A 12553-nucleotide genomic window follows, 5' to 3' on the forward strand; every position below is an offset into this window, starting at 1 on the left:
CTGACACCTCCAGGTAAAAGTGGGGAAGACTCCATCTAGAAACCACGGCTAGGCACTGCCAGTCAGTGCTGACAATGCTGAACTAGATGGGCCAGAGGTTTGAACCTGTATCAGTCAGCTTCCTGTATTCCAAGCAATTCCATGGCCCTGCTTGATGGGGGCTAGTGCATTCCCATCTACAATAGGAAAAGCACAGGATTGCTCTTTGCTGGAGGGAATGGCATCAGATCATCTTTTATCTTCTCCTCTGACTGAATATCTGGTGACTGGCAGACTGCATCATATCCCTCAGAGAAACGCTCTGAAGACCACCAGTAGTTTGCTTTTAAATTATAATCCCTCAAGCAATATAATCCCTCAAGCGACATTTCTCCTATGGGCCTGAGTCATGGAGCACCATATTGCCAGGGGAATTGAAATCTACATAGCTACAACACAGCTCTCCACCACCTAATCCAGTGGCATATGTAGAATCTACAGAATTCCAGCTTTCCAGGGCGAGATACCATAACTACTACTTCTTCTTTTTTTATTATTATTATTAGAGAATTTATAGAGCATTAAGAAAAGGCAATGCCAGTTCTAGGATAAGAAACTAACAAGGTCTTTTGTGGTGCTTTCAGCAAGCTGGAGCCAGGACTTCTATATGTCCTGCCAGGATTTTTCCTTGACCTTACCCATCCTTCCTTGCCTGCCTTTCCTGACTGATGAAAATAGTTCTCATCTGGTACATTGCTGTATCTGATTTGTTTCTTTCTGGCAACACCCAGTGAATACACCCAGAACAGTTTTCACACGATCCTGTTAGCAACCAAAGTTAGTAATTTCGAAACACTGGATGAAACAGGTGCGACACCATTTAGTTAAAGCTGCAAATTAATGTGGTTTCTCCACCCACCCCAGAGCAGCTTTTCAAAAATGAATTTCTATCTCGCTTTGGATAATTTGAAAAGGATATTCTGTGTCATGCAAACCCATTTCATTGATCTGTGCCAACCCCATTTCATCAGGGAGTTCAAAATAACAAAAAGCTTTCACTTCATTTCTCAAACAATTCCAAATCCTCCAATCAGGAGAAATTCTGATTGCTCATTAGGAGAGAGACATTGCTATGTACACACCAAAGTTTCCATAACTTTATCCATTTGTCCTACAAAAGTCATAGCGGACATGACTCTTAAAGAAACAACAATTCCTTCCTACTTGCCTGCAACTTGGAAAAAAGTATTTATTCTTCAAAAGGAAGGAGAAGTTATTGCATATACTACCAAGCTCTGGAGGCCGAGAAACTGTATCCTCTCTATATAAACAATCACAAACCATGAAGATACATAGTCTATACTGTATTAGGGTAGTCAAGTTAGGCCTAGCAACAAAGGATGCCCTTAATAAGGCAGTTAAGTCCAGCTGTTCCTGTTCCTTGGCCTAGATAGAATACCACTCCTGAAATTAACTAGCAAACACCAATTGTCAGGTTACTTTAGTTTATCAAAACTCACCTTTTCAAGCAGGGGAATCTGTAGCTATCAAACGTGTGACAGAGAGAGGAGTGTTCAGTTAGGATGTAGGAAACCCAGCCCACTGATTCTTGAAGTGGGGTTGGGCAAGTCACTAATTAACTTACAATAATGCCACAAAGCTAAAATACCACATGAAGCTGCTAGCAGCAAGAATACCCAATACTTTATACTTTACAGATACTTTTTAAATAATGTACTTTAAACATGTGCTTCATAATTTTACTTTCTTACAAGACAGATGACTTAATGACTTTTTACAGACAGGAGAATCTAACAGAATAATAGTATAATCTAATCTCCAATATATAATTAAACAATTGGTGGTGTATGACACAACCTTAGACTAGTGCCTATGAAAGCCCATGTGGTACAGAATACAAATTGAGCTGAAGAGAGTTAAGGTGTCAGAACATGCCATTCTTTTCTTCAGAAGAATAACGCTGCCTCTTCACTCAGTAACATGGCAAGTATTTGAAATTTTCCTGGCCACTGCTCTGCTCAAAGCACCAACCTCTCTAGCACATAACGAAGATGTTATTTTGCATCTTCATCTTATAGCCCAGTCGAGACACAAACGTGACTTGCAATAGCATAGCCTCAAGTGAATTACTCAAGCCCTGATTAACTTTTCAAAAACCTTCTCCAGTTTGCCTCAGAGCTCCCACGAGACACAGTAATTGAAAATCCTATCATCCTCTATAATCCCACACACGAAGCTATTACATGTGATTTGAAAATCACAAGGCCTTTATAGCTGTTCATTTTCTGAAACCATACTAAGAAGGTGGGGAAAAGAGAGAGAGAGAGAGAGAGAGAGAGAGAGAGAGAGAGCGCACTCATGAAATAAAACAGCCAATAACGTACTATACTGTATACATGTAGCTCAGCATAAGAGAAAAGTGGAGGTGCAGATGGTTAACCTTAGCTAACCTAAACAGGTATTGCTTCCGGAAAGAAAAATTACATTACAGTAGATATTTCATTTCAATGACTGAAGCAGATAAGAGAAAGCTGCAAGCACCTCTAACTGGTTTATAGGGTTTTCTAGGAAGGTTTTTTAAAAAAAAAACTATGAAGGAACCCTAAGATGGTTGGATAGCGCCTTATACAGTCATACCTCGGGTTGAATGTGCTTCAGGTTGAGCGCATTACTTCCGGGTTCCGCCGCTCGCGCATACGCAGATGCTCAAAATGACGTCATGCGCGGAAGTGGCAAAACGCGACCCACGCACGCGCAGGCGCACCATCTTGTCTTACGTTCTGTTCAGGATGCAAACGGGGCTCCGGAACAGATCCTGTTCACATCCCAAGGTACCACTGTATGCCTTAAATGCAACTCCTGCAACCCAGCTGGTGTCAAACGTATTGCTCTACTTTCCTTTGGACCACTTAAGCAAAGCCAAGAGAGGGGTATTTTGTCTGGGCAGCCCAGGACCTCCAAACACACACTGCCCATGCTGCCACCCTGGGGAGGTCACTATGGTGTTGCTAATGCAGCAGTCTGACTTCACCCCCAGAGGCACACTCCATTGTCTTTCAAGACAGACTGATGCCAACAACAAAGTAGTTAAGTTAATCCATGTATTGCCTGGTCTGGGATAATGGTTCACCAGAAAGTGAGGAGGAATTAAAGAACCTTTTAATGAGGGGGAAAGAGGAGAGCGCAAAATATGGTCTGAAGCTCAACATCAAAAAAACGAAGTCATGGCCACTGGTCCCATCACCTCCTGGCAAATAGAAGGGGAAGGAATGGAGGCAGTGAGAGATTTTACCTTCTTGGGCTCCATGATCACTGCAGATGGTGATAGCAGTCACGAAATCAAAAGACGCTTCTTGGGAGAAAAGCGATGGCAAACCTAGACAGGATCTTAAAAAGCAGAGACATCACCTTGCTGACAAAGGTCCATATAGTTTAAAGCTATGGTTTTCCCAGTAGTGATGTATGGAAGTGAGAGCTGGACCACCAAGAAGGCTGATTGCCGAAGAATTGATGCTTTTGAATTCTGGTGCTGGAGGAGACCTCTTGAGAGGCCCATGGACTGCAAGAAGATCAAACAGCCCTGAGTGCTCACTGGAAGGACAGATCCTGAAGCTGAGGCTCCAATACTTTGGCCACCTCATGAGAAGAGAAGACTCCCTGGAAAAGACCCTGATGTTGGGAAAGATGGAGGGCACAAGGAGAAGGGGACAACAGAGGACGAGATGGTTGGACAGTGCTCTCGAAGCTACCAGCATGAGTTTGACCAAACTGCAGGAGGCAGTGGAAGACAGGAGTGCCTGGCGTGCTCTGGTCCATGGGGTCACGAAGAGTCAGACACGACTAAATGACTAAACAGCAACAAATATGGGTCCTTTAAGGGAACATAGGGAGTGGCTCCATGCCAGAGAGTAAGTGCGTGGGCTTCTCTCCCTCAACTGTCTGTGAGTTAGAAACACAAATCCAGAGTTGACTGTTGAATTATGTGAGCTATAATCTGGAAGCAAAAGCTATAATCTGGAAAGGCACACAGAGAAAGAGAGCACCATCTCTGACTTCTCCTGGAATCTAAGGCTGTGGTGATGGGGGAAGCAATATCCTCTTAGGGTGTTAATGCTGTGAACCCCTCAGTCATAGGATCAGCTTGTATTGTTGACAATCACCTGTCTCAAGAGACAATGGAGTGCGCCTCTGGGGCTGAAGCCAAACCAATGGAGAATCACGACACCTGCTGTGGCTGCAGAGACTGGTGGCAGTAATAGTAGTAGCGGTAATAATAATAATTCATTATTTATATGCCACCCAGCTGACTGGGTTGCCCCAACCTCTCTGGGCAGCTTCCAACAAATTAAAATGGATCTGTGTAGGGTTTACTCCTTAGTTTTTCCCCCTGAAGATTTTCCACAAGGCAGTGGGTATGGATTTTCCCTTGGGGTATGTATGTATGTATGTACATATATGCATATACATATGTACATATACGTGTGTATATGTGTGTTGTATATATATGTAAATAAACCATATATCATAAAGACACCAAGTCTCCACTGTGTCTCATTCTGAAGAAAACATGAACTCTGGGTAAGCACCTGGAACCCCCAGAATCTTACAATGCTTGGAGATTGGGGTGGCGTGAAACAATATTTTTATTGTATGCCTGTTTATTTTACTGTGTTTTAATGTTAGTATATTTTCTTATCTTGTTCTAAACTGCCGTGAGATTCCCAAATAGGTGGTATGTAAATACAGTCGTACCTTGGTTCTTGAACAGCATGGGTTCCGGGAGTCTGTTCGACTTCCGGAACCATTTGAAAACCAAGGTGTGGCTTCCAATTGGCTGCAGGAGCATCCTGCAGCCAATCAGAAGCTGCTCCGGCCTTTCAGCTTCTGAAAATCGTTCGAAAACCAGAACACTCACTTCCAGGTTTCGACCGTTTGGGAGCCGATATGTTCAGGAGCCAAGGTGTTTGAGATCCAAGGTACGACTGTACGGTACTTTAATAAATAAAATAAATTACTTCCCCCAGTCATGTCACAAAGTCAACTAACAAAGAACCTAAAATAATGTAAAGGAGCTCTTCTACCTGGAAGTACTATATCAATCGTTAAACATTTCTGGGTCATGACAGCATAATGCATAGTTACTACACAGCTACAAGCACATTTCTCATCCTTACTTCAAGGCGTCACAGGCCATTAATGCAGGTATGAATAGTGCTCCTTTGGTCTTCAAGCCGCGGTGGAGCAGGTGGGGGACCATGCAGAAAAAGAGCATGTACCCCTGCAATTCTTCCATTTTAAAGTGTATAAATGGCATGCACCTCCTAAGCATGTATTTGCACTGTAAAAATATTCAGAACCTGCAACCCTGGGCTCATATGCTCCTAGCCCCGCCCCCATCACCCTTAAGGATTAACCACATCTTGCCACCTAGAACCACATAAACTGTCGTTAACTTATGGTTTGCTGAAACAAGACAACTCCAAACCATTAAGTAACGGTCTTAGCAAACTTTGATTAAGATTAACAACAACTTAGTGTTTGGACGCAATGTTAAACTGTAGTTAAACTAAAATGGAACTAGAAGGTTCTGATCTCTTCCTCACAGCCAGGGAGGGGGGAGTACACAAGGCTGAGGTTCAGTGCAGCTCACAATAGACATATATATTGCAATGTATAATCTCGGGATGGTGGTGGAAAGAAACCACAATCTATCTTTCAAAAAATATTTTACAAGGATTCTGCATTATGGAAGGGTACAGCTGCAGCTAGCGCTTTAGTGCCCTCATAGTTGCTGACAAGACTGAATTATGTGTTGTTTGTTTAATTATTACATTATTTCTACAATTAACTTAATACACTCTAAGAACAGAGTTTTGGCTGCCCACAAGAGCAACTCGCATTTCCTCCCTGAATTACTTAGCTGTGTAATCCAAAAGCTCTACTGATATTTTTTAATGAAATGCAACTCAAAGAGAACATTACAATCTTTTCTGAATATTTAGTTTTCATCAACCAGAGTACAGAGAATCCAGTCCATTTTACTCCTTGTTTGCAGAGAATTAGCAGGAGCTTCACCAAACTGGATTAAGTACCAACTTATTTGCACTTCTGCAGTCACACAATTACGGTAAGTTTCTGGCTCACTATTTGTCCCTGCAGTTAAGAATAATGAAAAGAACAGCAATGCGTCTGCCAGAAGCATAGTGAAATTTAACAATCAATAATGTTATGCAGGGCTGTTCTTCACAGATCGGGGGTTGGGGTCATAGTGCGCAACTTATCACAACTCTATGAGTAATTATTGAGAAGTCAAGACAGCAGCGAGCAACACATTCATGCAGCCTCCCACAACATCCTGCCCTCCAGATGCTTCGAACTACAGCTCCCTTCATGTCTAACCACTGGCCATGCTGGCTGGAGCTGATGAGAGTTGTAACCCAAAACATCTGATGGGCACCAGGTTGAGGAAGGCTGCAGTAAAGAGACTGTCACATCGTTATGCAAAGCTCCATCATTTTAACCTAGTTTAAATATTTGCCTAACATAACCAAAGCTTCTAGGGTTCTTCAGCAACATGCTTCCCTAAAACCACTGACGTAAAATATGAATACACCTCTGACAAATAGTTACTCAATTCAGCACATTTACATAATGTGTTCCTTGCACAGTCTCTCCTCACACTGTGTGATTTGTGGACTTCCTTGCCAAGCAAGGTGTTAAAAAGGCTTAGTTGCAATAAATTTCAAAAAACATGTAGCCTGGAGGAAAGAATAGCAAGAGTTTGATCACTTCAGCAACTTCGTTTCTACATGTCTTTTATCCTTCTAGCAAGGCCCTTCATTATTTCAAGTGACAATTTAATACTTTTGTTTTTCAACGAGGGCCACAGCCAAGTTTTGGGTTTGGTTTTTAAAAAAATAAAAAGAAAGAACGTGCAAGGCCGCCCTATTGCAACATTTCCCATGTCTACTCCATGGGATGCAGAAATGCATTCTGTCCACCAAGGGCATCTGCAAGGACACAGGAGGGGCCTGAATTGCAATGACAGAAAACAACAAGACCCACCTAGTGGCTGCCTGGCACAGCTGGGAGGAGAAAAGAGAAGGCAAGTACAGACCAAACACCCTCAAAAAGAAGAGGGCATGAACAATAGTTCTGCAAGAAAAGAGGAACTTAGATATATATTGTTAAGGAGTTAACTGGATAGCTTTGAACGGGATGCTAGGCAGATGACAGAAATTTCAACGGTAAGAGCAATCCAGGAGTGCTATGAAGTAGAGGCAAGCCAGTGATTATATGGCATTGCCATGTGGGGGGCATGAAGCTGCCTCTCACGCTGCAGTTTTATTTATCAAGAGTCTAACACAATAGAAAACTGAAAACAGAAGGTCAAATGTTGTGTGAGGGTAGGAATAAAAATAAATCTGTAAGAATAGCTTTGTAAGTTTTCTATACCGAACTGCAAACATCATGGTAATAAGGTACCCCAATGGAAAATGGACAGGTGTGAGAAATACAGTATTTAGAACCAACATAATTAATTAGGACCATCAGAAGTATACACAGCATTCGAGAGACAGCATTCCCCAGATTTATAAGACAACATTATGATACTGTGTTTTCAATCTCTTTTCTAATACTTCATTATGTGGATTAGCCTCTTTTTTTCCTGTTGCTGCACAGACTTGGAAGGCTCAAATGAAAACTCCAGGATAACAGCAGGTCATAGCAAGACTGATTTCCTATCTTGTTTCAGGCAAGAAAATTCTACTTGTGAATCATTCTGAACACAAGGAACATAAAGTGTGGGAGAGCATACTGTCATGGCCCAACATTTTTCCAAGCATGAATGATGACAAAAGGCTGTGTAGCCTACACTGTGAAGTGGAAAGGGCACAAGCAGACCAGCTAAATTTATAAATTTCATTGCTGATTCCAAGAGGATATTTCCTCCCACTCCACTGGATAATCGTTTCACTTTTTAAACTTTAACAGGGCCACAAAACTCTCTGTTCTGGGTTGAGTGGCAAGGCAGTTAGTTGAAGGGGAGTAAAAAATAGCCCCAGATCAGTTTAAATCCAAAGAAACTCAGTCTCCTCTGATGCCCTCTCACACCCGCAAAATTGGCTCCAAAATGCTGGGAGACGCTCTGGAGCAAATAGGGAGGAGGACACAGAAGAAAGAAGGGGAAGCCCTGTTGGATACAACCCCCTAATTCTGTTTTTGATAAATGTTTGGCTCAGCCCATTTTTGCAACACAATTGCAGCTCTCTTGATGTGTGTATCCAGAAATGGATATTGTATTATCCATGCTTTCGACACCTTCTTTTTAAACTCTTTCCTCCACAATTTCACAAACATTGTTCGCAGATACTTAACAGACCCACGTTCAATTGGCCAGATTATGATAAAGGAAGCCTCCAAGGAGAGCAGAGAACATTAAAAATATGCTACATTAGCTGCACAGTCCACAGGCAACAACCCCTAGCTGCTTCAAGCTTCTTTGCTGAGAATGTTACACAATGCATAAACCCAAGTTAGGACATAAACCAATCTGAAGAGCTATCAGACTACAGTGGCTGCAATGCTCTCAAATCCTTGTAGTTTAAAGAGAATGATGCCTGCCTATACAAACACTGTTGTCACCAGAAATGTGCCAGTTAAGTGCTACTATTGGATTCTGGATTTCACCAGTGGAACCAGCTTAGTGAAAGGTCACCACCAGCATTTGAACACAGGCATTCTAACTTCCCCTAACAATGAGAGCAATATTCTGCTGAGTCACAAGCAACAGCAGGAAGCCTATAGCATTAAGGAGAAGCTAAGAGCTGACACTGCACTTGAAACTATGACCCACAGCGCAGTCTTTGAGGTTCCAAGCTCTTATGGGGCACCTGCTGAAAAAAACAGTGGCAGGGGGAGTTTTCCATTAACTCACTTGAACACATTCCTTCATTTGGGGGCAGGAGCAGCAGCACAAAAGCACCATATGTATTGCAGCATAAGCTTTTATGGGACAGAGCTGCATCTTCATCAGATGCAACAAAAAAGAAGATGCAGCCCTGGCTCAGTTCACATTACAGTAAGAGTGTTATAGGGCTGGGCAATATTCAACATTTCAAACATATTCAGAATTTCCACATGGTGTGATAGGAATTTTATGGTCTTAGATATATGGAAATGTTCATAAATGTACTAACCAAGCATGTACATAGATCAGCACAGGAAGACCGACCTGGAACCATTTTGATTCCTAAACTGAGCAAATGTTTTCTCTGCAAGGTCAAAGTGGGAAACCTCCCCATTGTCTCTTTCCTCACAAATCCTGTCTTAAGGGCACATTTAAGATATGAATAGGGTGTGAGCCTGTGACCTGGCCCAGGAACTAAGTATTTGTCATTACAAAAGACTGGCCAGGCTACCCAGGAAATCCAATCAAGTAACCTGCCAGACAGGAGATAAACAACGACAGGAGAAAAACAACATTCAAATTTCTGTTTTAAGACCGACTTTTTCGTGATGTAGGTGTGATGTATCTGAGGGGTGGTCTTAGGTTACACCCCTTCTGTGATGTATGTATGATGTTTCTGGGGGTGGTCTTGATCTAAAGGGTGGCGATTTCAAAAGTCTTTATAAGGCCTTGTGCGTCATTTTCCTGGGTTCCTCCTCTCTCCTGAGGGCGAGGGGAGCACCCTGTTGCAACAGATCGATAAAGATCAAGCTTACTAGCTGCTTTGCTTCTCAATATTCTCTGATTGGCCTCTGTTATCTTCTCCAACCAATAGGGAACCTATGTAAGGACTCTATATGGGCTCTTGAATACCCCATAAGGGAAAAGGGCAATTTTTGTTTACAACAATGGCAGTGTATCACCAGCCAAACACTGGTCTGGTGATATACTGCAATGTTGAAAAAACAAGCTGCATTGGCCTCAGCCTGCAAGGCCCTGGGTGAAATTGCCGCAAGAGCTGAGGCGGTTTCACCCCAGCACCTAGCAGGCTGGGACAACACAGCCTTTTTCTATGGCTCAGCTGGGGCGCAGGAGGGCTCCCAGTAACAAGACTCAATGTGTTTGGGTATAGTATTTTCTATCATATAAAAACAGGAATTCTCATGCACAGAGCAGCCATAACTAGGTAAGGTAAAAGGTAAAAATTAGGTAAGCAACATGCCAATCATGTTATGCAATCATAAGCTGCTTTCTGTTAACATTACCCTTTTCCAAAGTTTCCCAGAGTATTGGTTTGTTGCTGTTGTTTATGCATCTGGTTGCAAAGCAAAGTATCCATCTCTGTCAAAATTACTAGGCCTCCCACACTTTCCAAAAATAATTGGATTTTCCCCCCCAACCTAGGCTGCACACATTGCAAGAACAGCGGTAGAGCAGCAGAATGACAGCAGACAATTTCCGGGGCAATTTTATTATTTATGTAAAACCCTATTTCCTAATTAAGATGCAGATTTTTTTAAGGCAAAGGCTAGAATGTCATAAAATGTGTACAATGAAGAGTCAGCACTAATATGATCTATGAAATGCATGGCTGTTTGCATGAAATCTGATTCTTCTCATTGAATAAACTACCCCTAAATCACAATTAGCCAAGAGTGTTCACTGGTTCAATTTGGTTTTCTTATGATTGCATCATGAACTTTTTTCTAATAAGTATTAATAATTTTAATAATAATTTTATTATTTATACCCTGCCTATCTGGCTGGGTTTCCCCAGGAAGAAGGATTTTCCATTTTACCAGCACTTTTCACAGAATATCTCAAAAAATCACCCATGCCTCAGTAGGTAAAAGTATCCCCTGGCTACATACAGCCTCCAGAAACAAGAAGGCCTATTAGAACTTCAACACTTCATGGGACACAAATGGATTCCAAACCCATGCTATTACCATTATAATTATGAATATGAAAGGACAACCACACTCACTGAAATCCTCATGGTACTAAATAATATGCTCATCCCAAAGAAGCCTAGGTAAAGGTAAAGGGATCCCTGACCATTAGGTCCAGTCGTGACCAACTCTGGGCTTGCGGTGCTCATCTTGCTTTATTGGCCGAGGGAGCCGGCGTACAGCTTCCGGGTCATGTGGCCAGCATGACTAAGCTGCTTCTGGCGAACCAGAGCAGCGCACGGAAATGCTGTTTACCTTCCCACCAGAGCGGTACCTATTTATCTACTTGCACTTTGATGTGCTTTTGAACTGCTAGGTTGGCAGGAGCAGAGACCGAGCAACGGGAGCTCACCCCGTTGCAGGGATTCGAACCGCCGATCAGAGACCTTCTGATCGGCAAGTCCTAGGCTCTGTGGTTTAACCCACAGCGCCACCCACGTCCCCAAAGCAGCCTAACTACCTGCAATAAGCAGGGTGTCTATGAATTAACCCATACTACTTTGACTGCCAGACATCAAGAGCAAACTGGTTGACATTCCACAGGTGCATGAATGATTCGAAGGATGCATTGCTTTAAAAAAAGCAGGTGATGAAGCATCAGCACCAAGACATACAAGGTTCGATCTACAGCACCTCCATTTAAGATCTTGGGTAACAAGAGTTGGGAAAACTAACGAAAGCAGCTGCCACACAAATCTGACTCTACTAGGCAAATCCATCAGCAAGGATACACCAGTACCAATAATAATAGCATATAAATAAGCCAGTGACGACCAACAATTTCATTCAAGCAGACAACAGGGAGAGTTTCTACTATCCAAGAACTCTCCTTCCTTGGAAGTTTTTAACAATTATATAATTCTATGATCTGTGAGAGTGTATCCTCATCACAGGTCTCTTTACTGCATGACACATAATCTACTGGAATCTGGCACACAGCATTTTCTGTGACAGCAACTGTGAAATTCTGTTTGCTTGTTTGTTTTTATTAAATCAGTGGTTTAATAAAATCAGTGGTTTTTATACCACCCTTCATCTGAGGATCACATGGCAATATAAAAAGACAAAAATACATAACATAGTAACAAAAATTACCAATAAAACACACCAGTTTAAAAGGCCACAGACGGGTTTAATTAGCCAAAGGCCCGAGAGAAGAGGAATGTTTTCGCCTGGCGCCTAAACATATGTAACAAAAGCGCCAAGTGAGACTACCTGGGGAGAACAATCCACAAGTGGGAACCTACCACAGAGAAAGCCTGTTCTCATATTGCCACCCTCCGGACCTCTACAGGCTCTTATGTTCTCATTATAATTACGAAGCTGACGTAATAAAATTAAAGCTACTAAACTAGGCAGTTCCAAAAGCTGCCACTCAAAAGACAAAAATCACAGCTCCTGACCTTGTGTTTGTCTTGCTGGTAATTCAGCCCATCTTGTTCTTCATGTTGGCCTGGGCTGCCTCTCTCCCTCACATTTCTATACCCAGGACTGGGTATAACATATTCTTTTCCTAGATCGATATCTTTCATCTTCTCCTTCTGTTAACGCCAGGGTTAACAAATGTATCTGCCACACAGAAAACTCTGGAGGAAAGAGACAAAGCAATCTTGCATTAGAATCATCACGCCCCGTATCTTCTTAAAGGATG

General features: G+C 42.3%; 1 protein-coding gene across 4 annotated transcripts in view; it reads right to left on the bottom strand.

Annotated features, from left to right (window-relative positions):
- Nucleotides 1-12553, bottom strand: part of ABCC5 (ATP binding cassette subfamily C member 5) — a 45759-nt gene that overhangs the window by 29258 nt on the left and 3948 nt on the right. For 3 of the 4 annotated variants that reach the window (XM_028731761.2, XM_077929645.1, XM_077929646.1), the window contains exon 2: nt 12306-12488. The exons of the other annotated variant lie outside the window; for it this stretch is intronic. In XM_028731761.2, coding sequence (XP_028587594.1) covers nt 12306-12434 — 129 coding nt within the window. In that variant the 5' untranslated portion in view covers nt 12435-12488. The remainder of the gene's footprint in view (nt 1-12305; nt 12489-12553) is intronic. 4 annotated transcript variants of the gene reach the window in all.

The sequence above is a fragment of the Podarcis muralis genome, chromosome 6 (genome assembly GCF_964188315.1).
Source record: "Podarcis muralis chromosome 6, rPodMur119.hap1.1, whole genome shotgun sequence".
NCBI classification, from domain to species: Eukaryota; Metazoa; Chordata; class Lepidosauria; order Squamata; family Lacertidae; genus Podarcis; species Podarcis muralis.